Source organism: Grampus griseus (assembly GCF_964374135.1).
Source record: "Grampus griseus genome assembly, chromosome: 1".
In the NCBI taxonomy this organism is placed as follows: domain Eukaryota; kingdom Metazoa; phylum Chordata; class Mammalia; order Artiodactyla; family Delphinidae; genus Grampus; species Grampus griseus.
In genome coordinates this window covers 182,839,224-182,867,193 of record NC_139017.1, presented here as the reverse complement: position 1 = coordinate 182,867,193, position 27,970 = coordinate 182,839,224, and the positions used below count along the sequence as shown (strand labels likewise).

Sequence of the window (27,970 nt, the reverse complement as noted above, 5' to 3'; positions counted from 1 at the left end):
GGGAGGGCCTCACAACACAGCAATCAGAGCCATCCTCGCCGCACACGCGAACGTGGCAGCTTCCCACCAACGCGAGATCGCAAAGTTGCTCCAACACAGTCAGAACAACGTTCCTTTTGTGTATAAATGGTCTGACTTTCCCGTATTACGGGCTTCGTAAACAGGGGGGCTTCCAAACTTGCGAAGAGGTGGTTAGATACAGTAGTGATAAATATGTTCCATCGTCTGCACTGCTCTTCATTTTATCCAAGGGAGGAGGCCTTTGTGTTGCCACTGGCGGTCTGGGGGAACCCCAAAGACAGGTGAGGTTGAAGACACATGGCCAGTTTTTCCAAGCCTGGATCTCAGGCCTGGGTTTGGGGCAGGCACGTCGTCACTGTTGGCCACACACAAGACATGATGATCACGTTGGCTAGAGTTTTAACCAATCCGGGTGACAGCATCTAAAACGAGCACAGCACTGAATGATTACTGGCCGCGTTCGCCATCTTAGAAACAAGGACCATCTGGTCAAACAGAGTCAAGTCGTGGTGGGAACCTGAGGGGAGAAGGGCCCAAATGGGCATAAGCCTGGGGGACAGAAATGCACTCCCTGACCCAGCAGAGGAAACAACAGCTTTGCTTTTTGTTTAGAATATGCTGTGCATGTAAAAGACAACTCTTTTTCTCTTTACTATATACTATATGCGCTTCCTCCACTTAACGATATTGATGTGCCTCTCCATGAATGTTTATTGTGAGCACACAGATATTGATAGTTATCGACAGATTTAAACGGAGAGCTTTACATTACGCAGCTGTACATCACACAACGTATGTTGTAACTTCACCATCCAAATTAGACGTAATTTGGACAAAGAAGGGCTCTTTTTAGATAGTAACACACTATTTCTGTAATCGCTCTCTTTGTGAATTTCACTATCTTTAGAAACGCTCCAGGTATCTGCTGCGTAACAAGCACCTTAAAACCACAACCCGGGGGCAGGGATGAAGAGGTGGTGCACAGGGGGTCTTTCAGAGCAACGAGACTGTTCTGTATGATCCCCCAGTAGGGGGATTCACGGCACTATGCGTTTATCAAAATCCAATGAACTGCATGGCACAAAGAGGGAATCTTAATGTGTGAAAAGTCTAAACAACTCATTTAGGTGGTCAGGTAATCAGAATGTGGCCAAGAAATCTGGCTGACTCACAAACGGGGCAACACCACTGAAGGGGTGTGAAGTACCAACCTGAGGGCCTCGGGAGTCAGCAGAGCCTGTGACTGAAGGCAGAGGGGCCTGTGCGCAGCACCGTGCTGGAGCTGACACGAGTGTTTCCCACCGGCTGGGGTTTATCAGCTCTGATACTGCCGCAGGGGACGTGGACCAGGTTATGGAAAAGCAAGAGAGGGGCTGGAATGACCCGCGAGGTCAGGATCACAGTTGGAGACACTGCTGTGAACATGAGTTCACAGCTCGAACCTGTGTCCCGTCGTGGCGCAACACAAATAAAGGTGGACGCCTGTGGCAGCGGTTTTAGGTGTGTGGATGCGTGGTCGGCTCTGTCATCTGAGAAGGCCCAGCAGCAGTGAGCACACCCAGCTCCAGATCAAAATGGTTTCTAAGACCATTTCCCACACAAGGAACCCGGGCTCCTTGGAGAAATGGCGGGTCTTAGGGTGCGGGAGGGAACACGAGATAAGCCTGGAGTGCCGAAAAGGAAGGAAGTGCTAAAAAGTGAATGATGGGGGCTTCCCTGGTGGCGCAGTGGTTAAGAACCTGCCTGCCAATGCAGGGGACATGGGTTCAAGCCCTGGCCCCGGGAAGATCCCACATACCATGGAGCAACTAAGCCCGTGAGCCACAACTACTGAGCGTGCGCTCTAGAGCTCACGTGCCTAGAGCCCACGCTCCGCAGCAAAGCCACCGCAATGAGAAACCCACGCACCTCAACAAAGAGTAGCCCCCGCTCACCGCAAATAGAAACTAGAAAGCCCGCGTGCAGCAACGAAGACCCGACGCAACCAAAAATAAATAAATAAAATTGAGTCTTTAAAAAAAAAAATTACCTGGACTTTTTCTAATACTAGTTGTTAAACTCCACATTTTCCAGCCCAACATTTAAACAATATTAACGTTTATATGACATAGTCTCCTTGGCAATATTTGCTCTCTGCCAGAATTCACACCTCTCTGCTTGTTATCCAACGATGACCAATTGTCCCAGGTTAATTTTTTAGCTGTGGATTCTGCAAGAAAATGACTTTTTTTTTTTAAAGCATTAGAAGTTCAATTCCTTTTTTCTTTCTGGAAATCTAACGTTCTCTATTTTAAATCTATGAAAGCATGCATTAGTCTATTTAAGCCATCAGCATGGGAGCTTTATAATCAATATACATTATTTTGGTTTCCAGGAAGCCAGGAAGTTATACTAAAATGCTCAGAGAATGTGCCCAGTCATACGGCCCAAGAACCTAATAGAATCTCAGCCGAGACCCTGGGACTTGGGCCTCTGTATCCTCCATGGCTGCCCAGTGGACGGGTCTCAACACGCTTCGTGTGCCTCAGCCCAGTGTGGACGGGTCTCAACACGCTTCGTGTGCTTTAGCCCTCATATTGTCCCATCTTTGGCCAGTGAAGCCCTTTGCACCCTCCTGGCGCCTCCCGTGGCCTCTGACATGAAGAGACACGGCAGGTTCTCATGCACTTCCTGCCACAGGTCTGGCGTTAGGGTTTCCAGGTAAACATCGCACAGGACATACTGAGAAATTATTTGTTGCTTATCTGAAATTCAAATTTAACTAGGGGCCTGTATTTTTATTTGCTGAAGTTGGCAACCTTACCAGGAACTAGCCATGTCTCCAAAGAGTCCTGGCTCCCACCAGAAGTGGGGGAGGGCACTTAGAGCCACTTCTGGGGGTCTTGGTTGGTAGACCTCACTCTCAAACATAAGCACACAGCCAAGTGCCACCAGAGGAAGCCCACTGATGTGGGAAACAGAGGCCAAAGGCAACAGAGGAACGCACTGGGCAGAAACAGAAGCTAGACTTGGCCGTGGGGGGCAGAGAAAATACGCAGCATTAACATCCCCACGAGGAGACGCCGCCACACCCGTGAGACACACAGGGCGCCGCTAAAACGCCCAAAAGTCAAGTCTCTTAGAAATTAAGACGGTAACAGAAATGAAAGAAATTCATTAAACGGATTAGAAGAAAATGTTGAATATGCCAACGAGATAAAATATAGAAGAGAAAGTCATCCAAACAGGCGTTTCATAAAAAGAGAAGAAACAGAGTGGAAGAAATGATAACAAAACGGTTCGAGAAAACGTCCCCAAACTGAATCCCAGAAGGTTAGGAGTTTCCAGATTGAAATGGGCTCCTGTGGGGGCAAAAACAGATCCACACCAAAGTATATATGTCACTGGGAGTGTCTCCACCAGTGAAGGAAAAGAGGAGCTTCAAGAGAGAAAATCACAAAGGCTCTGGACTCAAATTGGGTTCAATTTTCTCAAGAGCAACACTGGGAACCAGAAGACAACAGAGTGACACCTATGGGGTTTTATAGGAAATAATTTCCAACCTAGAATTCCATATCCAGCCAAACTGTGAACCAAGAAACAGGACCCAATAAAGATTCCGCAGATTTGCAAGGTTTCAAAATTTTCTCTTGTGTTTCTTTCCGCAGGAGACTGGAAGATGTGCTCTTTCAAAGTAAGGTAAGGAAAAAAGGAAAAAAAAGTAAAAAATGAAGAAAAAAAAAAAGGGAAGGAAAAGGGAAGATGAGGGATCAGGGGAGCAGAGAGTCTGAGAGAATCCCCAGGGTGAAAGCTGGGCCTAGATGTGATGGGCAAACAGCCAGCTGGACAGGTGAGAAATCCAGGAAGAGACTTCACTCTGAGATGAATGAACCTCAGCTGTTTCTGGGAGTTGGGCTGAGAAGTTGGTGTTGAAATTGTGATGAGGGTACAGAAAACTAAAGCAACTGAAAAGAAAGAAAAAAAAACAACACAATTACTGATTCCAGGGAAAACAAAAACTCACAGGGAAGGAAAAGCAGTGACAGTGTCTCCACGTGAACAGACACTCACGTCCCCCAACTCACAGGCCACCGAGTCAGAGGAGGGGCAGTGAGGAGGGGCAGCACATGACATCCACGAGGAAAACAAAATGTAGTGCCACGACAGGGGACACAGGTTCGAGCCCTGGTCTGGGAAGATTCCCACATGCCGTGGAGCAGCTAGGCCCATGTGCCACAACTACTGAGCCTGCGCTCTAGAGCCCGTGAGCCACAACTACTGAGCCCATGAGCCACCACTACTGAGCCCGCACGCTACAATTACTGAGGCCCGCGTGCCTAGAGCCTGTGCTCCGCAACAAGAGAAGCCACCACAATGAGAAGCCCACACACAACGAAGAGTAGCCCCCGCTTTCCGCAACTAGAGAAGGCCCGCACACAACAACTAAGACCCAATGCAGCCAAAAGTAAATAAACAAATTTATTTTTTTAAAAATTAAGTTTTGGAGTCAAACAGAGCTGAATCATGGCTTCGCAGCCATGTGGGCAAGTTCATCTCTGTACTTAAGGGTCCTCCCTTATCGAACAAGGTTCATTATAGATTTGTTGTGAGGTAAGTCCTGTGAAGAACCTAGCACAATGCCTGTGGTGGAAAGAATCACTCAAACATGTCAATTACTAATAGTTTAAAAACATAATTCTTATTCTACAATCTATCTCTGATGCACCTTTTCTCAGAAAGCCATTCTAGGAGGTACTCTGTAAAAACAAGGAAGTAAACCACACGGCAGGAAAACACGGCATTCCAGAAACAGAGGCTCCAGCTGATGAGGCCAAGGGTATCCCAGGGAGACCCTGCTGGTACCATCAAGGGCCCAGGGCGGCCCAGACAGGGCGCCAGGAGGGCGGCTCCACCTGAACAAGTCACTTGAGGAGCTGAACGGAAGTGAGTTTTTAAATTCCGCCAGCAAGTTTGGAGCTGAGTTAGTGATACATAGAAAAACGTGCAAAAGAAAAAACAAGACTGGAGGATAAAGAGCTGAATGAGAAAGGAGACACAAGCTTGCTGAGCTGTGGGGCCATTTAAACTGTGGCAGACTACACCGGGAGGAGGCCGAGGCCAGCAGAGGAGCTGAAGCTGCTGCCCTGGCGCAGGCTCGGGGTGGGTGAGGTGAGGTGAGGCAGGAGCTGACAACCCCACACTGAGCCACGTACAATCCTAACTGGCCGGCAAATCAACAAACAAGAATTCAACTGTAAATACAAAGTAACAAAACCAACAGGAATAAGCAAAGCGAACAGGCTCCTCGTGACGGGGAGAGGGTACCCTTGCCCGGATTCACAGGGAAGCTCAGGTCTGAGCCCCAGAGGACCTGGGGGTGACTCACCCACCCTGTTCACGTGAGGGCTTTGGTGTTCCAAGGCCTTGGGGACTCCAGGATAGACCCCCAGTCTTGGTGGCCTCTGGGGGTCTATCCTCTGGGGGCCAGGTCCACTCGGCAGGACTCCAGGCTGAATCAGTATCCTCCCCTGCACCTCAGATCACCTACACTGGGGTGGTGAGGGTGTGGGGTGCCAGGTCACGGGGCAGTCACCCCTGTCCTGTGCTCCCAAATTCACTGGGTCAATCTACACTCCACACAACACAGGCAGGATGAATGCTGGCGACCTGGCTCACCCCGATCGTGAGTCTTGGCCACGGCTCAGAGGCTCCCACGGAGGTGTCACAACTCCCACCCGCCTGCAGGTTGAGGCCGTCCCTCCTCTTGGCCTCAGGGGCCCTGAGAGCCCCGCCGCTGCACAGCTGAAGCAAGGGGGCTGCCGGCCTGGTGCTGCCCCACCTGAGTCTGCGGTGCTTCCCTCCCTACTCAGCCGGGAAGGATCCTCAAAATACACAGAGGCCGCCCACACCCCACACAGAGAACTCCAATTTGGGAGGTGGCAGTCTCAGCTGGGGTGAACTCGAGCCCCAGCCCTGCTGCTCGGCTGACGTGTGACCCGCAGGTCAGGTGAGGGACCCAATGCCACGGCTCAGTCTGCTCATCCAAAAATGGTCCAGCAGTGCCCTGTGAGGCTGAGAACAGCACTAGACAGAATCCGACAGGGAGCAGGGGCTGTCGCCCCCTGGCCCCCACCCTCAGGCTAACTCCAGACCCAGGTCTGGACTCCTCTGCCCCATCCTGGGGCTGCAGCTCAAGAGCCCCTCAGCGGCTTTTTCCAAAATTCAGACCCGGAGAGGAATGTTCCCTGCCTCCTCTGTCCCCCCAGGTTCCAGCATCCTTCCAGGCAAGTTCAGCAGGCCATGGCCAGGCCAGGGGAGTGAGGCCAACCTCTGCCCACGCGGAGGCCCTCCATCGCCCTCGCCAGCCTGCAGGCTCCTCGGACGGCGGGGAGCACAGCTATTTGCATGCAGTTTGGGGGCGCACACGTATGTGCGTGTCTGACTGGGGCAGGGCCCCAGCCAGCCCCTCCCAGGGCCCAGCGTCCAGCCTCACATCCTCCCGCAGGGCTTGAGCCCCGCCTGGCTCCCTCTTTGGCCCACTGTGTGGGCAGGAACGCCCAGGCCAGGAGACACTGGCCGTGCCCCAGGCATGGAAGAGCACAGGGACAAGGGGCGGCGGCTGAGCTCACCGAGGTGCCTCCACACTGGGTCCAAAAGGCAGATCCCCAGTCAGTGCCCAAGACCACCCCCATCGGCTCAAGCCCTCGCTGGGGCCCTCCTCTGGCTGAACCCAAGCCCTAGGCACTGCTACGGGCTAAGCGCAGACCACAGGCCAGAACCACATCACACAGCACGGGCCCTCCCTCTGCGCCCCACCTCAGGGGGTGCCCAGGGCTAGAACAGGAGCCGCGGGGAGGAGCTGCGGGAGGATGGAGGCCCCGTCGGGAGGTGGGGAGAGGCCTCTGGTGCTCCGGGGGGAGCTAGAGTAAAAATAAAACCCCCAAACCACCTCCTGAGATCATGCTTGGGGCCCAGGGCACCCAAGCCACAGGCAGGATGAGGTCTGCACACACGAGCTGGGGCAGGGAGAGGGCTGCCAAGGTGCAGGGCCTGCAGGGCAGGGGAAGGGACAGGGACTGGGGAGACAGAGCAGGGCTGGGCCAGCTCAGGAGCTGACCCGACAGGATCGGTGACCTCAGGAACAGGGGCCTCGACCATGGTACCACTGATGTCCGGGGCTACCTGCTCTTGGGCAGGGGCTGCCCTGTGCACTGTAGGGCGTTTCACAGCATCCCCGGCCTCCACCAACTGTGACCCCCACTGGGACAACCCAAACTGCCTCCAGATGTGGCCGAATGCCCACTTAAGAACCACTGTTGTGAAGGAATGGTGAGGCCGCGTGGCTTGGAACCACTGGGCAGCCTGCCTTCTGGGGGCGCCCCAGCTGGCACCCACCTCACGGTGGAGGTGGCTGGAGCAGGTGACCCGGGTGCCAGGGCCCTGCGGCGCTCTGCCAGCTGGCAGCCTCCAGGCGTCTGGGTCTGCACCCCCCTGCACAGGTCGGCCAGTTGTATCCCCAGCACTCATGGCCCCAGCTGAGCTTTGTCTCCAGACTCAGCCAGGGAAGGGTGGGGTGAGCCACGGGGCAGCTCCCACACGGGGGCTGGAAGAAACACCGGGAGCAGCTGCTCAGCGGCCGTGGGCGTCAGCCAAGGGCGTCACTGGCAGGCCAAGGCCCTGCTGGGAGGCCTGGTGGAGCTGGGGCCGGACTTGGCACCAAGAGAGCATGGTAATTCCACCCGAGGGAGGCTCCACTGCTGAGGCCCAGACCCTGGCCCTGGGGCCCCTGCCCCACCCACAGTTGAGGAAACTGAGACCCAGGAAGGATGCCCGTGTCCTGGTCCTCAGCCGGGACCCCAAGGGCTGCCAGGAGCCTAATCATTGCCCCCTAGTGGCCACCCATAGAAGCAGTCCTGTGCCCTCAAGGGCCTCTAGTCTCCTCCAGGTCAGGGTCAGCTTCACGCTTCTCACGCCCACTCTATGAGCCCATCTCCCCGATGGACAGGGACTCAGACAGGCCCCACGGTTAGACGCCTGCTTACCCGGCTGGCAGGCACGCACAGGACAGGGGCCCACCTGGCTCACTGAAGCATCGGGGTCGTCTGTTCCCTTCCAGGAGAAATGCTGGGAAGCCCGCGTCCAAGCACACCCCCTGCCCCCAGATCTGCTAAACCCGCAGGGAACCCTACCCAGGCCACAGACGCATCTCTGACAAAACACGAGGAGACCGCACCGCCCTGGTGTGAAGCGGGACGGGGGCAACAGCAACAGAACTGTGCCCCTCGCAGACGCCACTCCGGGGCTCAGGAGAGACGTACCCACCTTTCCCTCCTTGAACCCAGTATCAGGAGCAGGGCAGACGCTGAGGATGAGGACGAGCCTCACCTGCACTCACGGACTCTGACCAGGCTCCTCCGCCTGCAGTCCAGCCCCCCAAGCCTGGATACAGAGGCCCAGGGGCCCCTCACTATTAGCGATAACACGTTCCCCTCCATGCAGGAGAAATCTGAAATTTCTGAGGACCACTAGCTCACACTAAGGCTCTACGCTTCCCCAGCTCCATAAACGGCACCCCTTCCTCAGCCAGCCCAACCCTGAACCTTCCAGAGTGGGCCATCCCTTCCTGGTGAGCCCTTCGCCACCCCCCTTCAGGGCCCCAGAAAGTGGCAGAGGCCCAGGAGCTCACAGCAGGCCACGGGTCCCCAGCTGCAGCTGAGCAGGGGACTGCACTTGAGGCCCAGGTGGCAGGGTCTGAAGGACCCCACCCATCATCTCTGAGGTTCTTTCCTGCCTCCCCTCCCCGTCTCCCCAGTGAGGCCCTCTCTGCCCCCTCAACTGTGCGGCTCCAGCTGCACGCATGTGTTTTTTCCAGTGAGTAGGTCTCACAGCACCACACGACGCACAGTTGGTTGAACCTGGCACCACAGAGGAGCGCTGACTATGAGCTCTGCTCGGGTTTTTCGACTGCACAGAGAGTCAACCGTGTATCCTAATCACATCAGCACCTCCATCGGGGCACTCCCTAACCTCCAAGCTGGTCCCCTTGGCACAGTTCCCATCTGCGTGCTCCTCAGGGGCAGGGCTGGGACTCTGCTCAGCTGTCCCCACGGCACCAGTTCGTGAAAAGCCAGGCTGTCACTCCTGCAGCCCTGGCACCAGGACAAGGGCCAGCTCGGGGAAGGGACCGCCAATCTGCCACCCAGGGCCCTTGTGTCTCTTGTAACAGCAGACGCTGGTGCCAGCCTCAACCCCAAGACAGCTCACCCCAGGCAGAAGAGGGTCCAGGCCAGCAAGGACGACTAAGTTCTCTGAATATTTATTACAATGGGTCATCAGCAGTAACAGGGCTGGGGGAGGGACACACGAGACTCATTTGCCCTTCAGGTAGATCTTGGGGGTCTGCCAGCCTGCGGGGGCTTCCTTCAGGCCCGCCTTCAGCCAGATGCGCCTCAGGTCTCTCTCGAACCTTATCTGCGAGGGCAGAGAGAGGGACCACCAACAGGTCTGCGGCACAGCCACGCACCTCAACCACCCTGCCCAGCTCTGGACCGAGGGCCCACGCTCACCTGCTTCCGTCTCAGGCGTCCCTCCCTGACTTTCCGCCGCAGGAACCGGGTCCTCTTGACCAGCTTGCGGTACTTGTGATGATTCATCTTCCGCCGGCGGATCTTGAGCACGTTTTTGCACTGTATCTGGGGTGCGTCCCAGACGTCCTTACCCCCCTGCTCGAACCCTTCCCCCACCTGGCTGGGCGGACACTCATAGACTTGGGCTGGAGACACAATCTCTGGGGCCCCAGCGTCCAGTCTGGGCAGGAGGTAGCGAACGGTCAGCCAGTTCTCCAGGGGGCTGACACACATCTTCCTGGGGACCAGCATCTCCTCAAGCTCCATGTGGACCCGCCGGTCAGGGAGGGGGGCAACCCCACTTGGGCCTATTGGTTGCATGCTGTAACGAGGCCTGCAGGCATGCCTGCCCAACACCCCGCAGACAGGCCAAGGCCCACTGCAACCTGCAGGAGACAAGATGGCACAGTTAGTTACTGCTCGTGGGGCTACACGACCTACGCACGGCCACCGGGTCTGGGGAGCAGAACCTCCTGAAGCCCTGCTGACATTCTCAGGCCCAGACTTCCCCTCTGTGAAATCTGGACGTTTACGAGGTAGTTTGTGGCCGGGCCCCGCCTCCAGCTGGTGAGGCACAGCAGCGGGGGGAACTGAGCTGCTGACCACATTCCTAACCCAGGTGCGCCTCCCGCCCATCTGCCCCCACGGGGCCTCTCACCTGCCCGGGGAACAGCCCTGAGCAGCTGGGAAGTCAGGCGCACCATGAACATGGTCTGTGCTTGGCGGCGGCCCCAGGCACTCAGCCGAGCTGGAACACAGGTGCACGCCTAGGTCACTCCGGGGACTCCGGTCTCGCCCTGATTCCCGCACCCCGTCTCCCTCACCACCCTATCCCACCACGAGAACGCTGCTTCGAGCACGGCTCCCTCCCTCAAACCCTCCGCCGCTCCCCAGCTGCGCGACTCTGGGCAGGTACTGACTCCCTGAACCTAGTTTTACCCCGAGGCGCCCACCGCGCGGGTGGTGTGGACGCTCGGGTCTTAGGCCCCGAGCCCCAGCCAGCCGCGGTCGCCTCCGCCGTCCCTGGAGCCCACACGCCGCAGCCTCACGCCGACTCTTCCCAAACGCAACCGGTAGTCTCAGCTGGCCATTCCGCCGCCGCGCTAAGGCACTTCCGGTCCGTACCTAAACTGGCCCCCAGCCCGCGTGGGCCGCCCGCTGGTTCCTACGGCCAGCGGCCCCTAGCGCCCCACGGCGCCCCGCTCCGCGTCGGTGCAGGTCCCACCCGGCCCAGAAAGCGACGGTTTCCGGCCGGAGGAACCGCCCCCCGCGCCCCGCCCCAGCTCCTCCCACGGCTCGCCGGCTCCGCCTGTCCCTTGAGGATGCTAGAAAACTACATTTCCCACAACCCCGGGGGGGCCCCTCTGCGCCTGCGTGGCCCAAACTCCCGTCGCCCCCCCCAAAGGGTCAGGGGCCCGCTGTCCCGGGAGGCCGGAAGTGGCGTTTCGGGACTGCGGAAGGGACGTTATCCCGTCGACGGAAATAGGGTTTGCAGGGGCGACGGAAGTGGCCCGAGATACTGGGGCTGCTGGGGCCGGAGGGGAAGAACCGGAGCTGCCGGGTCTGCGGGGCGTGGCCTCCACCCCCGAGCCCTCCTCCCGAGGATGGGAGGGAAGCTGGCAGACAGGTGACGGCGGCTTGGCCCGGGCTTCTGCAGCCCGGACGCCAGGAGTGCCGTGCCGGGCGTTGGGGGCAGAGTCGGGGCGCCGTCAGGAAGGACTCGGGGGTCTTGGACCCGCCGCCCCATCCCTTTGGCTTGCAGCCTCCTCTCTCTGCCAGTCTGGATAAGCAGAGGAGGCCCCGCGTCTAACGCTTTTTGCATAGGTGGAGCTTTTTCCTTCCTCAAAGCAAACAAGCTCCCATCCTGTGCCCATGGGAAGTTTTTGTCCGAAAACCAAAAGAAGCCTCCGTGGAGCATGGTGTTTGGCTAAGACCCAGCGTTGCTCCTCAGGGTAGGGGGCTCCGAGGGCACCACTTCACCCATCTAGGCCAGAAAGGCTCCGTTGTCCTCGCTGAGGTTGGCTAGGATGGCAGGATCTCAAGAATGGACGTGCGGGGGCTCCTGCTGGCACTGGGATGTGGGGAGTCTCATTGGCTCTACTGGGAGGCTTGCTTGCTTCCAGTGAGTCTTAGGCAGGAAATGGCCAGGCCTGGACACCCCCAGGCCCCAACCTGGCTAAGCGGGGAGTGGACGATAGGCCAGTAGGAAGGCAGAAACCGTAGGCTCCCGGCCCAGCTCCGTAACTGAGTCACCAGAGGACACCCTTCTGCCCAAGGGACTGCTTCCGGTTCCCAGGTCGGAAGGTCTCTGAACACGTCCTGGAGCCCACCCCTCCCTCCAGCTGCACGGCCTCCCCAGGCTTTTGTGGTTTGATCATAAGAGTGAGCCACCTGCACCCTGGGCACTGACCCTGCCGCTTTCACACCTTGGCTGTACTGACTTCAAGCACCTTTCTCCAGGCCCACTGGCTCCAGGAAGGCCACGCCTTCCACCCACACAGCAGTGCTGGTCTGGGGAGAGCCAACACGGGGCACAGGACAGGCCCAACAGCCCTCGATCTGCACAGAGCACACGCAGCACCCAGAGACAGGCCCCACACCCATCCTGCTCACCTTCACCACCAACCTGTCTACTCGCCCGCCACCCACTCTGACGGAGGACCCCACCGGGGTGATGCTCCTTTGGGGTCCTTGTTCCTGGCTGCTGCCAGCCTGACAAAACCTGACAAAAGCGCATTACAAACCAATGTCCCTCAGGCACTAGGGAACTCCAGACCATTATGTTCTTTTCAAACCCTCCCTCTACCCCACCAGCAGCAGACAGCTCAGACTCCTCACAAACCCTCACAGAAGAGCAGGTGCACAAAAACTCAATACAAAACCCAACGCTTTAATGAGATGAGAGACGGCAGCACAGACGTACCAGTAGAACAGGTACTGCCAGCTGTGCACGGGAGCAAGCAAGCACGTTGACAAACCACAAACCCTTTAACGTTCCAAATATCCTGAGTAGAGAGAATTGTGTTTATTTAACCACATAAAATGCATATATAGGAAACTTCTCTATTTAGGAGCTGGTGGCCTGCACTCAGCATTGCACAGATAAAAATATACGACTTTCAACACAGATCTAAATACCTTCACATTTTAAAAATCAGAATTCTCTACACAAGTTTTAAGCTGACAGAATTCAAGTTCTGAGTTTTCGTATATAGCTTTAACTTGTATTAAACATGTTTATTTACAACGTGGACAGAGTGAGGGGCTGTTAAGGCCATTTTCTCATAGTGAAACATTGCAAAATACGTACATAAGTACAACCTAATATAGGCAAAGGTTCGAAAAGTCATTTTCTTGGTTTAACGTAATTGAGTATCGGTATGGAAGTGAAGAGACAGCCTGTCGTAGCACCAAGCCACGCCACTGGGACGTGCGCACCCCGCCTTTGCAACCAGCAGGGCTGCTGCTGAGGCGGGCGGGGTGAGCTGGGCCCGGGCCACACTAAAGGGCGGCTTGCTGGCCTCTCCATTCCATCTCCAAATTCATCACACAGTCCCGAGTCAACAACCATTTCCAGAAAGAGTCACGCCCCAGGGCCAGTGGCCGAGGTGGGCATGCCGAGGGCCGAAGGGCAGACCTTCAGGGAGCCTGCCCTCACCTCCGGTGCCTGCTGTGCCCGGGGTGGTCCCGCTCATAGCGATGGCCCGCTCGCTCGTAAGAGCGAGAACGCTCCCGTCGCTGGTCTCTACAGTAATGACTTTTCTTCTTGTATTTTCCAGAATTATCCGCCCGTTCCCGTGAGCGGCTCCGAGAGCGGGAGGAGCTCCGGCTCTGAGACTTGTGTGGCTTCTGGGCAGAGTACTTGCAGTCCTTGGACCTCCGGTAGCTCCTTACTTTGGAGCCTTTGTAGGGAGCGCCCCGATGGGCCTGTCTGGGTGGGGAGTCACTCCGGCTCCGTGAGCGGCTCTGTGACTTGGACCCGCCAGATGTAGAGCCGCTGTCGCTTTTCCTGTGAAGGAGACCACTGGGTGGATGACCGCCCACCCCGCCCACCTCTGGGTCAGGAGCAACTGTCCTGAGGAGAGGCCACACCACCTCCCAGGGAAGACACCCACCCTGCCAGGTGCAGCCCCAAGCGCCCCGAGCGGCACACACCTTCTCTTAGGAGAAGCGGATGGCGACGGGGACCTGGAATAACTCTGCTCGTGACTCCCACTCCGACTTCGAGCCCCTCGCCCCCTCGGCAAGCTGAGAACAGGGCGGAGAGCAGAGTTTCAGACCCCACGTCTTTGCAGCCAACCCCAGCGGCCCGTTGGGGCACGCGGACACTCACCCGTTCACCGGGCTGTCGGCCTTGGCTCTCTTCACGCCCTCCACTTTCCTCCGGGCATTCTTCACAGAGAGTGGGGAAGGTTTGTCTCCTTGGCCTTCCTTGGGGGATTCCGCTAGAATCAAGTATGAGAAGTTACAACCCGACAGCTGTTCTGCTGAGAAACGGGTCAGCCAAGCAAGGTGGGGCCTCTCCCGCAGGACTGCCGCTGCCGACCGTGACTCCCTGCTCCCCGCCGGGCTTGGAACCACCAGACGCAGGAAGGTCACCCGTCCCGCTCCTCCAGGACCGGGGAAAGGCGTCACACCTAACTCTAGAATATGACAACATGATCTACTGCTCCAGATTTATGAGATTTTCATTAAAGACAAACTATTTAGCTAGACTGGGTGAACAGCCATTTCAGGAGCCTGTCCATACCCCTTCCTACTGAAAACAGAAACACAGACGTCCTAGGAGCCCCCCAGAGTGCTCAGACTAGCTGTAGACGTGATTCTAAGAGAAATCGGGAGGAGAGGGCCACCCCTGAGAGGAGCACACGCGCGCCCTGACGCTCACCCGGCTTGGGGGCAGGTGAGAACCGCGACGTGCTGTCCAGCACCTGGGTGCCGCCAGGCAACAGGCCCTTGGCTTGTGCCTTTGCCTCGTCAAGGGCGTACCTGCGCTTCTCCACTTCACCTTCCAGGTGGGTCAGGTCAACCTAGAAAAGCCAGAGTGCAGGATTCAGACCAGATGCTTTCAGTCAAACACAGAGGAACACGTGACGTGAAAAGACACAAAACCTTTTTCCGAGTATATAGCTGCAGAATTTTTAAGCAGATTTCTTGAATTTCTTCTTCAGTTGCTCCAAACAAAAGAAACCAATGGGGACGATTGGGCAAAGGGATCTGTAAACACAAAAAAGTAATAACCGTTATACTTTTTTTTCATTGCCGACAAGATTCTCCGGGCAATAAAAACAAGCCTGCCAGTCACCAGCAAGTAGGCTTTTTACTGGCTCCAATGAGCATAATTTGAAGCACAGTATGTAGAAGTTCACTGGGGTCGGTGAATCCCCCGGGGTGGCCCAGCACTGACCTCCAGTGTCCGGGCAGCAAGATAGATGCAGGCACAGGCGATGCTCTCAGGCTGGAACCTCACAAAAACGTCTGTGCGAAGGCTGTCATTCATGTAGTTCCTGAAAAGCAGATGCAGGAAGAATTGCAACGCCCGTGGCAATGCCCACACCACCTGTCTGCACTGTCTAAGTCAAGTCACTGCTCCACTAAGTAAGTCTACTGCCAGGACTTAGAGCTAGACAGTCCTGTGAATCTCACAAGTTCATGGAGAAACGTTCTAGCTGCTTCTTCTGAATACACGACAGGAAGACAGGGAAATAACTGAAAAAATTTTTTAAAGCTGGCTGAATGTCAGACAATATGTGTTGCTATGAAAGAGAACCGACTTTAACTTTACTTTTCCCTCTCAACCTTTGGCCTGCTCTCATGCAAAACACAGTGCCTCAGAAAGATGTCTACTGTGGCAGTTCAACGTATCTGATTAAGGAAACCTAAATGCTCAAAATCCATGGTGCAGAGAAACATGCAAACTCAAATGAACGGGCTCAGCACAAAGCCTGCGAGGGCCTTTCTGAGACAAGTCGTCCTCTTGCACTCCTTTTCCGGGGAGAGGTGCTCACGGCGTGGCTTCTTCCACACGGGGAGTCCACTTGAAAAGGGGGGAAAACGCCCTTGGGTGTATGGGAACATCATGCAGAGGGCTCAGTGCCCCAAGGGAAATCCTCTTCTCAGGCTTATCAAAGAACCGTTTCCAAACTGTCCCATTTCAACAAGGAGTCTTAAAATGAACATTCATAAAATCACATAAAAGCATCAAAATACTACAAGTTTCATCACAATCAGGACATTTAAAAAACTTTATCACATTTTAGAAGATATAAAAATACAAAACATTTGCATTTTTAAAAAAAATTAAAGAGTTTTGACATTGGCTACATTTTCAACATTTTCATTTAGATATATTTCTCTAAGATTTAATAGACCAAAAATCAGATCTCACCTTAACCTTATCAACATTGCAAAAACAAAAGACTAATTTCACAAGAAAACAGTTGCACAGGTCAGGTATTTAGTGCTCGTAACATCCCCCCATGGTACCAGGCTCCATCCAGAGGGGAGCCAAGTTGTGCTGGGGTCTGACTGATGCACCCCCCACCCTGGTTATCTCTGCCCGAAATCCTGGAGAAGGTGACCTACAAACCCACGGAGAAATTCCTCAGTGATAAATTCTCCGTCTGCCCACTAGCAGCACCTGGCTCTGAAGCTCTTGCTCCAGGCACCCAGAGGGGACCAAGGAAAAGCCTGTGTGATGGAGCCAAGGCCACATGTCCCGAGAGTTGCAAGTAAACGGTTCAAACATTTGATAAACATAACCGTCAGTAACTTTTTTGGTTCTAATAAGAAAAACTTTAGCATTCAGATAGTGATAATATTATTAAACCGTTTACTCTTAGGTCCTAAAAAAATACAAATGAAGTCCTCAAAACATATACTTAAACTTAAGTGCTATTTTTGAAATAAGTCACAATATAAAAAGTGTCCATGGAATGATTTAAAGATGCACACCTTTTACTAGACTGTGTCAACACTTAGTGCTGAAAGAGCAACTCTAGGACTTTCAGAAATAAAAACACCATCCCACACTTGTCTGAACTCCCACCAGCCAGTTTTCACAGCTTCCCATTTTTTTTAAAGAGAAAGGTACTGCATCTTTATTGCACAGGTAGAGCAGTTTCAAATGGACAAAATTCATGTCAAGACAGTTATCAACTCTAATCAATACAATTACCAAGCACGACAGAGGATTAACAAGAAGCACAATCGTCAGAGAACCACAGCAGCAGTGGGCCAGCACTAGACTATCGTGCGCATACCACCATCTAGAGCCAGCCTTCGGCGGAGAGCCTGCACTGGATTGGCTGAGGACGGCCGCTGTCCCTGCACCGAAGCGCTTGGACAGGAGAGGAGAAGTCTTAGTCACTTACCCTCAGAGGCTACCCTTTGATTGAAAGAGTACAGAAAAGAAAAGTCAAAATAGGTTCTCCATTAGACACAGCACAGCACCAGACAATTCAGGCAGCAAAAATATGACCCTTACACACTTCACTCTGTGGGAAAGCACCCAGCTCTGAACTGTTACTTCAGGCTTCACTTCTAGCAAATGCATTGTTAAAATCAGTCCCCAGATTGTAGGAAGGCTTTACACCCCCTCTTCCTCCCATAGGATTCCCTTGACCGAGGCAGTCAGAAGCAAGTTCACGGTACCGTGAACCTCTAAGTCCACATTACCGTGAACCTCTAAGTCCACACTGGCAGCTGAGGGAAAGACCCCTATGTGCCAAGTCCATAGCCCCCAAAGGGCAGCCCAGTGACTGCTCTCCTCCAGGGGCAGGGCGGGTATGGGCCACCTTACCGTTCCACCAGTGCCTGATATCTGGGGAGTCTGGCTGGAATTTACATGGCAGGAACACTGGGCACTCAGACAACTCCAGCCCACAACCAAGTCATGGGACCGACTACCCACTGCCCAAGTGCCTCAAATCAACAAACTCCTGCACTGCCCTGGCTGGTCTCATAAAACAAGGAAGGCCAACTCACCATGAGGTCTGGACCAGGTGTCGGTTACGCTCACACTCTAACACCTGAAGGTACATAACGATTATCTGGAAGATATGGGTCAGGCAATTATTATCAAGCACCTTGAGAACCCAGAATTCAGATCTTGAGGGCATCCATGCAGCAAATAAGGGCCTCGTCCTAGATCCCAGGGGTGGCTCCCGGTCGCACGCCCCGTGCACAGCTCAGCTGGAGGGGAGCTCTTGCCGACGCGCCCGCTCCCTGCTTCTGCAGCCAGGTGCCACGAACGCGCGTGAGAACCTAGCTGCACCCAAGTCTGTCTCGGCCGGAACAGGGCTGATGCTCATTCTCGTCTTCGACACACTTTCCACCAGTGAGATTAGCCTGCCCTGAACATTGCTGTACCCCAGTCACCAACGTATACAAAACGTGGTGTGAAAATACTTTCAGCAAATGAAGAAAAAGCTCTTAAACGTGTGGTGAGTAATCTACCGAGATTCTGAACTAATACCAAGAGAAGATATGAGGAAACCCCGAGTAAAAAAAGGATGGAAACAGAGATGAAAATAGCACTCTTCACGTTTGAGTGTAACATAGAAGATATACATGGTATCGTATGCTCAACTGATACACAGTGCAAAATAGCTTTCGTTCATCTCCAAATAAAGGGTTCAGAATTCTTCCAATTCCCCAATAAAAGAAAATAAAGTTATTACTAAAGCAGCTTTAGAAAAACAGCTGTTGAGAAAGAAAAAGTAAACTGACAGATTTCATTTTTACAAGTTCATCACCATTTTTGAAAGCTCAAACTTAAAAGATGCAATTTCCAAAACTTTTAGAAACATACTATTAAGATAAACATGATACAAGAAGACTAATAAGAAAACAGTTATTTTCCAATTATAGATAAAAACTGGAAAACCAAATGAGGGACACATTTAATCCTTTTCAGTTTCCAATCTAGGTGAGAATGAAGCAATGACTCTGGTGGACTCATGTGGCAGCTGGGCCTCATACCCACCTTGTGAGGGTGCTTCACATGGACGCAGAAACCCAACTCTTTGAGAACTCGCCTTTCTGCCTTGATAATTTGGTTCTTTAAGTTAACATAATCTTGATCCAACAGTAGAGGCACAGGTTTTCTACAAATACAAAGCACACGATCTGCATAAGGCTCAAATAAAACAAAGCCTATCAAATCCCACGGGTTACCCCCAAACAATGACAATCTAAACACGATACAGAGTCAGGAAGTTTGCTTCCTGTAACTAACAAAACCACAGTTTTCCTCAAACCCCAGCGCTGACCTACTCACCCCGCCTCAATGACCCTCTCCCTGTTTTCTTTACGGATGATAAACGCCGCCTGAACAGAGTGGAGGGTCTCACGATCTCATGGCCCAAGGACTACATGCCATCCATCCGCCTCAAGATACAAGCAAATGTATTGAGGATGAAGGGGAAACCAAAACACCAACAGAAGCATGGCATTTAAACAGCCAAGGCTGCATTTTAAAAAGGCCCTCCATTAGCTGGAGCGTTGGAAAGCCTGGGCCAAGGATGCTTCTAAATATCCTGCGACGCACAGGACGGTCCCCACAGCAAAGAATCATCCAGCCCAAAACGCAGACAGTGCTGAGGTTGAGAACCCAGTTCTAGAGCATTCAGGCTGACGTGGGCAAACCACGAAACGAAGGCCACAGCCAAACTACAGCCACAGCGCCCTGTCCTCCTGACTGCGGTTCCTTCACTGATTAAACAGCATCTGTTGGGTACACCCACCCACCCCCGCCACAGGCGCCACACCTCCTCCTGGGCACAGGTTTAAAACCTCATCCCCTAAACCTTGTTTCAGAAACGTTAATGTAACGGAATAACCGTGAAAACAGAGACGGATACGTACGACAGGTCTGATAAAAACTCACTTTTTCTCTCTCAGGTGTCGAAGGCGATGAAACACATTGATGACGTCCCGTATCCGTCTTGGAGCCTCTTCTATCTTGGAGGCCAAGTGAACACAGGCCATTGACACGTGCTGAAACGTAAGCGATGCAACACAGAGATGTTTGTTCCAAGGACGACAGTCTCCAACAGCTGAAGAACGGCGGTTAAGAGCCGTGCACCCTGAGAAAAAGGCCACTTGGAAAAACCCTCTGCAGTACAGGGGGCTTCCCAAAGCCCCAAGTACAGCGCTGCAATTGGGAGACAAGTACTCGTTCCTCTGAGCAACGGGCAACGCAGCAAACCCAGGTTTCCTGTCAACACGTTTCTGAGGGAAAGAAAGGCGGGAGGAAGCCTCACCTCCATGGAGTGCTTCACAAAGGACTTGGTGTAGAAAAACCGCTGGAACAACACCTGCCCGGTAGCCATGGCAACCTGCACAAGAGAAAGATTCCAGCCTTTCCAAAACCCAATTCAAAGCCCTCCAAGTTAAATTACTAGGTTCACGAGACTCCTAACAAGAAGTCAAAAACAAATGCTTCCGCGTCCACAAAGGCTCTTCGCGTTCCGCTGCCTCGCCTCCCTCATCACCTCCGGTGGGCGGCAGCGGGGACTCCCTGGGCCTGGGTCGGCCGGTGGGCCCGGGGCCAGGTGAGAATAAGGAGCGGGGTCGGGGTCCGAAGAGGGGATCGGCGCTGCGCCCGGGTGCCGGGCGGGGACACGGAGTGGGCTCCGGATAAGGCCCCCCCGCCAACAAAGGGGCCGGCAGCCTTCCCGGCGCCAGCGCGGCGGTTACCTCGGCCCGAGGCTCGCGGCCGCTCCCTCACCTGCGGCAGGCGGAGCAGGATGCCGGCCGCCTGGATGAGCTCGCAGCCCACCACGCGGAGGTCGGTCTCCGTGTCAGTGTCGAGGCCACTCGACATGGACGGCGTGAAGCGGAGCTTGTCGTCCGGCAGGAGGCAGTTCTCCAGAGTGATGAGCACCCCGGAGTACAGCCGGTCCCCAATTAGCACCCCCTGCGACCCCGGAGCTGCGCCCCCGGAGGCCGGCGTGCCGGCCGCTGCCGCGGGGGCCGCCGGTCCCGGAGCCCCGGCCCCGGCCGTCGCCGTCGCCGTCGCCATTTTGCGCCGCCGACTCCCTCTTGGGCTCCTTCCCGACAGGGCGGCTCCCCGAGACGCACTACGGCCGCGACCGCCCCGCCCCGCCCTGCCGCGTGCCATTGGTTCGACCGGCAGGCCACCCGGCGCTCCCTTGCTGCGATTGGCTTAGCCGCCTGTCCGTCAGCGGCGCGGCGGACGCCGGAACCCGGCGCGGGCGGGAGCGGGCTTGTTACCCAGGAGGCCCTGCGGCGCCGGGCTAGACCGCGGTCTCGGCCACGACCCGGAAGCACTAGTCGGAGGTGCCAGCCCCGGGCGTGTTTCATGGGCTAACCGCCCCGGTCCGGCCGTGCAGTCCGTGCAAAGACCCGGGAGCTCTCTAGGTTCCCACCGCAGCCCCAGGCTCCTTAGGGGTCCGGCGGGTGCTGAGGGGGGCTTGGGGGGCCCGGGGGCGACCCCGCGTGGGCAGGGCCAGGCGGGACGTCCCCTGCCCCCAGGACCCGCGCGGCGGGGCCGGGGGGCGGCTCTCCTTCGGCCTGGATTGCGTCCTTCGGGCATGTGGTCCAGGGCTTGAATGGAGCTGTCGGAGTTTTCCGAGGCCCCCGACCTGAAAGGATGGGCGCACGCGCTAGTAAGTTGTGCCCTAGCCCACACACAGCAGCAACGAGATGCTGTTTCCCTGAGTTAATTTGTGGCCGCCGGCGCGGTCAATTACTCTCTAGCCTTTACTGAGTCCAGGTCTTGGGATACAGGTATTAACGCCAGATTCCCAAAGTTCTCGCCTTCAGAGCTGAGTCCAGAAAGGAGAGAGAAGGTAGCTGTAAACGTTTAATTCGATGTTTCTACAAAGCCACAGCAGCTACAAAGTTGCAAGAGGCATGAGTTCCCCCAGGTTTGGGAGGAAAGGAGCCAGGTTGGGATGCTCCGGGGGCCATGGGAAGGGGCTTGGGGACTTTATCCTGCCAACAGCGGGGAGCCATCCAGGGGTTTGACCCTCCGTTTCCTCATCTGTTGTATCAGGCGCTCTCGGGATTAGTGAGCGCCAGCTTCTGGTGGTTTTTACGTCAGCTGACAGCAGTGTTGCTCTCGCCTCAGCTGCGACAGCATCTGAGTTATCTAGTTATCCGTTGCTGAACAGTTATCCGAAACTTTCACCAGGACCAGTGAAAGAACCTGTGTGAGGATGATGGGAAAGCAAGACTGGGTGAGGGGGAGCTTGGGGTGGGGGGCAGGTTGGAGAGGAGACTGCAGGGTAGGAGCCTCGGTGGGGGCAGGTTCAAACACTTGGGAGCTGCCATGATTGCACCCAACTCAAACCTGCCCAAACCCAGTGGTGCCATTGACTTCACTCCTGCTGAGACTCGATCCTGCAGCTCAGACCTGTGCGAACTAAGCGCCAGTGTCCTGTCTTCACCTCTGTGGGCAACGTGGCTACAGTGCCCCACCTCCCCTACCCCAGCCGGCAGCTCAGGGAGCTTTCCTCTCTGCGGGCCACAGCAGCACACTCCAGGAAACAACTTGTTTCTTGTGGGCCCTGTCTGGGCTGCCTGTGCATCCCCTAACAGTGACTGGCCAGAGGAAAGGGAAAAACTGATGGCTCTAGACAGTCAGGGCCAGACTCTGGAGCTGGGGACACGGCCACAGCACAAAGGGAAACCTGGTTCTGTGGCCAGGGCAGGGGTGCCAGGAACAGCCCACAGTTGTCTGCCACGTTCCCACCTGCCTTTATCAAGATGAACGAAGAGAAGGCAGCTCCTTCACAGCAGTGCATCTTGCACAGAACTTGGTCCGCCACACCAGAGAGCTCTTTGTATCCTCCACCCTGTTGTTTTCAATATGAACCATTTTCTGACAAGGTGCGTAGTCAGGTGCTGCACTCAGCATGGCAGAACAGGACTCAGGCACCTGCCCCCGAGTGCTTGGTCCAGTGGCCATGTTTGGACACAGCGACAAGGGCCAGGAGGAGGGGCCTCTTAAGAAGCCAGAGCAGTAATTGCAGCTGGAAGAGATGTTCACCCGCGTGAGGATGGAGGAAAGTGGGCAGAGTGAAAAGATTTGACCGGCTCTGTACTGAGCTGGAGATGGGTGTTGTCTGAGGGGGGTGACTTCCAGGGCAGGGCTGGCAAAGGGTGGGGGACGGCATCGCCACAGGGCCCAGCATGGGGGTTCGGAGTGCGGTCAGGCGGGCATTGCCAGGTAAACGCAGGGGTCATCAGCAAGCAGACAGCGACTGCTCTGGTGGGCCTGAAGAGCTCTCCTAGAGCAGAGCGTGTGCGGGAGGGGAAGGAGGGCAGTCCTGGAGGGAAGGGAGCGCATGGTCCTCCAGGGCAAGGGCTGTGTCCCTTGGACTTGGGGACCAGGAGACGGCTTTGGTGAGAGCTATCAGGGCGTGGCAGAGCTGCTCACAGACCCAGTGACAGGAGGCCAGAGCTGGAAGGGGCTCAGAATGCAGACGAGGCTCCTGGAGAAGGCCAAGGGAGGGCCCTGTTCCTGAGCAGGAGGGGCACACAAGTTCCATTCCAGCCCAAGAGGAGGGTGGACACCTCTGCGTGGAAGCGGTCAGAGGGGGAGGACAGGGCTGTAAGGGAAGTAGGGCTGGTAGACCTGTTGTGAGGCGGCCCCTGTCAGAGATTTCTGGGCTTGACTCCGGAACTAATGAAGTCAGCTATTTGGGGGAGGGGCCGAGACCCTTACATTAAGGCTCCCCAGGTGATTTGATGGTCACCCTGCCTGCGGGGGCTAAGGCGAGCCCAGGACCCGGACAGCCACCCTGCCTGCTGGTCTGGGGAGTGAGGGAAACCAGCTAGTGCTCAGTGGCTGAAGAGCTGCGCCAGGGAGTCCCTGCTGGAAACCCAAGGAGGGGAAGGGGGAGGTCAAGCAACAGCAGGGCCTGCTGCCACCCCCCAGCCTGCAGGAGGATCTAGGGTTCCTAGGGGAAGCCTTGCCCTAATTACCACCCAGCACACGGGCACTCAGGCAGGGCCGACCCAAGGTGTTTGTGCCAAAGAACACAAATATTTTATTTACACAATCCATGTGAGATTTCTGAACCTGTGCCAAAAGAGGCAGATAGGGCTTTTTCTCTCAGGCCTGTTACTGAAATGTAAATTAACACAAATGCAAGTCAAACTTACTCATTGTTGACAAATAACTCTTAGTCCCTATTTTAGTATAATCATCACATGGGGGAAGAAAAAAACTTTTCCTAAGATGCTCAGCCTCAAAGGGCAGTCAGTGGGTGTCAGCATCCCCCTCAGAGGTGCTGTGCCACCCTGGAAAAAATGCCTTCGGGCTCCTTCCCATCCCCCAAGGCAGCAGCAAATCCTTCCTGTCGCCTCCTTTTGGCCAAAGCAGCCAAAGATTTAAAAGTCTTTGGTTCGTAGATGGCTAGATCTGCAAGTACTTTCCTGTTGAGCTCCACCTGGCACTGGGAAGAAAATTAGAGCCTGTATCAGCATCAGAAATGCATTTCAGTGAAACACAGGAAGACTTGGAACACGGCTAAGCACCCTGTGATTTGAATCACCTTAGCACACACCACTTGAGCCCCAGTGGGGGAGAGGGAGTGGTGAGTCCTGTTCAAGCAGGACGCGGGAGGAGAAGGGGGGCGGGGGGCAGGGGGGGAAACCAAGGGCTGTCAGCCAGACTTCTGGCCTGGGGTACCCTTTAAGGCAGATGGGAAGAGGAAACCACAATTTCCATTTCACAAACGATGAAAAATAAGACACAGAAAAGGTGTGTGAGGCACAAGCAGAGGAATTAAGATCAAAACCGGGCGCTCATTACATGAGAGAGCCAAAGTCCTCTATCGAGTGAAGCAACAGAAAATGGAGGGACAGTGCCAGTGAGTCTGGGGTGCAGAAAGAAGAGGGGATGGTCTCCTGACATTAAAGGCAGCTGTGCAGGAGAAGTCAGTCCTGTTCTACCACCTGGGACCCCTGTGCTGTGGGCAGAGTCCCTCTCCTTTTGAGCCTAGTTCCCCATCAGTAAAACAGAGGTGTCGCACCTACACTTACCCTGAGGATCTTTGTAAAGTGCCAGACACAGGGCCTGGCACAAGGACCCATTCCCCCTAGCTTTTCAAGTAAAAACGTAAATGCACACAAAAGCAGAGGGAATACCATACTCACCAGAGGCAAGTGACCAAGATTCTGTGGCACATGCTTGCTTTATTCCCTCCAAGATGTTTCCCTCCTTTTTGACTACAATTCAACTTGATCTGCTACCTCACCAGAATTCATTCAGTGTAAAAGCTTTGAAATTAAACTTTAAAGTTAAAACCAAGTTTTTCTACCTTTTTCTCTTGACGGGGAAACACCAGGGCTTATGTCTTGGTGCCACATACCCTATTACCAATTCTGCTACCAGCGGGGCAGCGGCAGAGCCAGTGTGGTGCGTCCCCGAACCCACCAGAACCCCACTCCAAGAACAAAAGCAATGTTGGGCTGCTAACATTCCACTGCCCACGCTGCTGGACCACGGCAACTGGACGGGTTATGAAGACGTTTAACGTCTCGGCAGGACCACATCCTCGACCATACCTTAATCAAGTTGAGGATGAATGCTGGGTACTTCAGGCCGTGTTCCTGGGAAGCAGCTGTAACTCGACTGATCCAGAGCTGAAATGAGAAACACTGAGATGCTTAAGAACCAGCTGTATGTTACATCCACACCTCTCAACGAAGGTTGTCACTGGACTAAAAGGGTTTTTTTGTAAGAGCTAATACAAAAAGTCAGTGTCCTATTCAGGCTGAAGTATAAAGAACAATGAGCAAAAGCTGGTGCTCTTTATCCAAATGCCCGCTGTAAAGCATTAACTCCACACACATCTTTAGGCGCCGAGGGAGGATACAAAGATGAGCAAGAGATTCTGGGGCAGACACAGCTCCGGGCGTAGCAAGGGTCCAGGTCGAAGCTTCAAGGAGGTGAAGGCCTGGAGGGGAGGAGGCAGGGGCCTCGAGAAGGGCCAGAATGGCGGGGCAGCGGCGTCCGCTCCAGGCGCAGCGAGAGATCTGAGCGCTGCAGGGAAGCCGGGCTGGGGAAGTTCTGCGTGCATCTGTCCAACAGGTTCCATGTGAGGCTGCCACGCCGGACCCGCTGCCACCCTCGCGCCCCCGACACCCGCACACCGCATCGGGCCCAGCCGGTGCCAACGGGGCTGCGCGCGAACCGCGTGCACAGGAGCGGCTCGCCGGGCGCGGTGCACCTGCGGCCGCGAGGCCCCGCGGGTTCGGGAGGGCTGGGGCAGCGGGGCGAGGCCGAGCGGGCCGCGCTTACCGTCCGCAGGTTCCTCTTCTTCAGCCTGCGGGCTCGGGTGCACTGCACGAACGCTCGCGTCACAGCCCTGACGGCCAGCCGGTAGCACCGATTCTTCCTCCCCCGGAAGTGCTGATCAAGAAACGGGAGAGGAGGCGGTCGGCGGGACCCGCGCGCGCCGGGCCAGGCGGGGGCGCGGGGCGCACGGCACACTCACCCGCGCGTGCTTCAGCACCTCCTGGACCCGCCAGTAGCGGTCAGTGATGCGATTCCGCAGCCAGAGCTGCGCCGTGAGGAAGACCATGGCGCCCGCAGCCCGCGCCTCTGCTCACCAAGGTGAGCGTCGCACCTCCGCCGCCACCCCTCCCCAGCGATTCCGGGTCAGCTCTTCCCTCACCCAGGGGAACTTCCGGGTCTCTGCGCGTGCGCTCTGGGTCCGCGCCGCTATCCCTCTCCTGTGCGCATGCTCGAGCTCAGGGGGCGGTGCCGGGGCTGGGCAGGGCCTAGGCGGTGGAGGAAAGGATCCCGCCCCCCCCGCGCCCCCCCCACCCCCGGCAGCTGGAGGGCGGACAGCCGAGCGTGGCGTCCGGTGGAGCGGAGAAGCGCTGCCTCCCACCGAGGGGCCTGGTCCTCTTTACGCCGCGGAGCTGTGCACTTTATTTTTTTAATGAAGTTATTTATTTATTTAGGCTGCACTGGGTCTTTGTTGCGGTGCGTGGGCTTCTCGTTGAGGTGGTTTTTCTTGTTACGGAGCACGGGCTCTAGGCGCATGGGCTTCAGTAGTTGTGGCACGTGGGCTCAGTAGTTGTGGCTCACGGGCTCTAGAGCGCAGGCTCAGTAGTTGTGGCGCACGTGCTTAGTTGCTCCGCAGCATGTGGGATCTTCCCGGACCAGGGCTCGACCCCGTGTCCCCTGCATTGGCAGGCGTATTCTTAACCACTGTGCCACCAAGGAAGCCCTCCGTAAATGTTTATAAGCACATTATTGGGGTATTCTTCTGGTCCATTTGAAAGGAAGTTGGAGACAGCTAAATACTTCACTGTGTTTCCTAAGAACAAGGACATTCTCTTACAAATCCCAGCGCAAGGATCAAAATCAGGAAATTCAACATTAATGCAATACTGCTGTCAGGTCCACAGTCTGCATTCCAGTTCTGTCCCATGTTGTTACCGCTGTTTTCCCTGTCCAGGATCATGCACTGCGTGGAGTTCTTCTGTCTAACTTTCAGAGTTAATGTGGAACAGCCCCTCAGCCTTTCTTTGCCTTTCTTGACCTTGGCGCTCTTAAAGAGTACAGGCTGCTTACCTTGTAGAGTGCCTCTCAGTTTGAGTTTGATGTTTCCTCGTGATGAGAATCAGGTTGCACATTTGCAGCAGAATACTTCAGAGACTATTGTGTCCTTCTCGGTGCATGGCAGCAGGAGGCCGTGATGGCAGCTTGTCCCAACACGGGTGATGTCAGCTTTGACCATTTGGTTACAGTATTGTTTGCCAGGTTTCTCCACCGCATTTACGTTTGAACTAATACATAGTTTGTAGTGAAATACTTTGGGAGTCATCACAGGCTCCCCTGTCAGCAGATGTTGAGGTAGAAGCACGTGCGACGGGCCAGGTCGCTGAGGCATCTGCGAACAACACCGTACACCACATTTGGTCTACACTCTGTGAAAGGGAGCCACTGGGGGACTGCGCAGGAGAGTGAATAGGATTATGGCTACTATTCTGAGAACAGCCCCTTGGGAGTCAAGGGATCAGGCGAGAAGAACAGTTAGGCTGGGGGCTGGCCTGGTTACGGCAGCATTCCAGGCAAGGCTGACAGTGGCCTGGACATGGTGGATGCAGCGGGGGAGGTGAGAGGCAGTCGGGCTGTGGGTGTGCTCTGAGGTCGAGCCCGCAGGCTGTGCTGGAGGCTGGCTAGAGGTCCATCCTGCAGCTTTAAAAACCACCCCGGGGGCTTCCCTGGTGGCGCAGTGGTTGAGAGTCCGCCTGCCGATGCAGGGGACGCGGGTTCGTGCCCCGGTCCGGGAAGATCCCACATGCTGCGGAGCGGCTGGGCCCGTGAGCCATGGCTGCTGAGCCTGCACGTC

At 55.4% G+C, this 27,970-nt stretch overlaps 3 protein-coding genes across 6 annotated transcripts; all 3 read right to left on the bottom strand.

Annotated features, from left to right (window-relative positions):
• Window positions 1-9,306: 9,306 nt before the first annotated feature.
• AURKAIP1 (aurora kinase A interacting protein 1) lies at window positions 9,307-10,802 on the bottom strand. Of its 3 annotated transcripts, none has more exons than XM_082647690.1 (4): window positions 10,566-10,802; window positions 10,285-10,374; window positions 9,567-10,012; window positions 9,307-9,471 (listed from the first exon to the last, which is right to left on the bottom strand). In XM_082647690.1, exons 2-4 carry the CDS (start codon window positions 10,334-10,336, stop codon window positions 9,370-9,372), a joined length of 600 nt encoding a protein of 199 aa, XP_082503816.1. In that variant the 5' UTR covers window positions 10,337-10,374; window positions 10,566-10,802; the 3' UTR covers window positions 9,307-9,369. The 3 variants fall into 3 exon arrangements, with proteins under 3 accessions (XP_082503816.1, XP_082503815.1, XP_082503817.1); XM_082647689.1 differs by having other exon boundaries at window positions 10,580-10,801; XM_082647691.1 differs by lacking the exon at window positions 10,285-10,374 and having other exon boundaries at window positions 10,566-10,743.
• Window positions 10,803-12,515: 1,713 nt separating this feature from the next.
• Window positions 12,516-20,652, bottom strand: CCNL2 (cyclin L2; the record flags this gene model as incomplete). 2 transcript variants are annotated; one of them, XM_082655571.1, is made up of 11 exons in its annotated part: window positions 12,516-13,635; window positions 13,782-13,874; window positions 13,960-14,071; window positions 14,515-14,656; window positions 14,739-14,843; window positions 15,034-15,133; window positions 17,613-17,677; window positions 18,613-18,733; window positions 19,516-19,625; window positions 19,892-19,966; window positions 20,359-20,652. In XM_082655571.1, 11 exons carry the CDS (start codon window positions 20,650-20,652, stop codon window positions 13,281-13,283), a joined length of 1,572 nt encoding a protein of 523 aa, XP_082511697.1. In that variant the 3' UTR covers window positions 12,516-13,280. The 2 variants fall into 2 exon arrangements, with proteins under 2 accessions (XP_082511697.1, XP_082511698.1); XM_082655572.1 differs by lacking the exons at window positions 18,613-18,733; window positions 19,516-19,625; window positions 19,892-19,966; window positions 20,359-20,652 and having other exon boundaries at window positions 15,034-17,013; window positions 17,613-18,549.
• Window positions 20,653-23,623: 2,971 nt separating this feature from the next.
• On the bottom strand, window positions 23,624-26,290 carry MRPL20 (mitochondrial ribosomal protein L20). The gene is made up of 4 exons (XM_082662499.1): window positions 26,102-26,290; window positions 25,906-26,016; window positions 25,170-25,247; window positions 23,624-24,055 (listed from the first exon to the last, which is right to left on the bottom strand). The coding sequence occupies exons 1-4, from the start codon at window positions 26,186-26,188 to the stop codon at window positions 23,882-23,884; spliced, it is 450 nt and encodes a 149-aa protein (XP_082518625.1). The 5' UTR covers window positions 26,189-26,290; the 3' UTR covers window positions 23,624-23,881.
• Window positions 26,291-27,970: the final 1,680 nt, after the last annotated feature.

Excerpts from the sequence above, each read along its gene's own strand:
- AURKAIP1 (XM_082647690.1), bottom strand. The coding sequence starts at position 10,336 with ATGTTCATGGTGCGCCTGACTTCCCAGCTGCTCAGGGCTGTTCCCCGG. Across the intron at positions 10,013-10,284 it reads CAGGGCTGTTCCCCGGGCAG|GTTGCAGTGGGCCTTGGCCT; the intron begins GTGAGAGGCCCC and ends TGTCTCCTGCAG. Across the intron at positions 9,472-9,566 it reads GACGCCTGAGACGGAAGCAG|ATAAGGTTCGAGAGAGACCT; the intron begins GTGAGCGTGGGC and ends CTGCCCTCGCAG.
- MRPL20 (XM_082662499.1), bottom strand. The coding sequence starts at position 26,188 with ATGGTCTTCCTCACGGCGCAGCTCTGGCTGCGGAATCGCATCACTGAC. Across the intron at positions 26,017-26,101 it reads AGGTGCTGAAGCACGCGCGG|CACTTCCGGGGGAGGAAGAA; the intron begins GTGAGTGTGCCG and ends TTTCTTGATCAG. Across the intron at positions 25,248-25,905 it reads AGAAGAGGAACCTGCGGACG|CTCTGGATCAGTCGAGTTAC; the intron begins GTAAGCGCGGCC and ends TTCTCATTTCAG.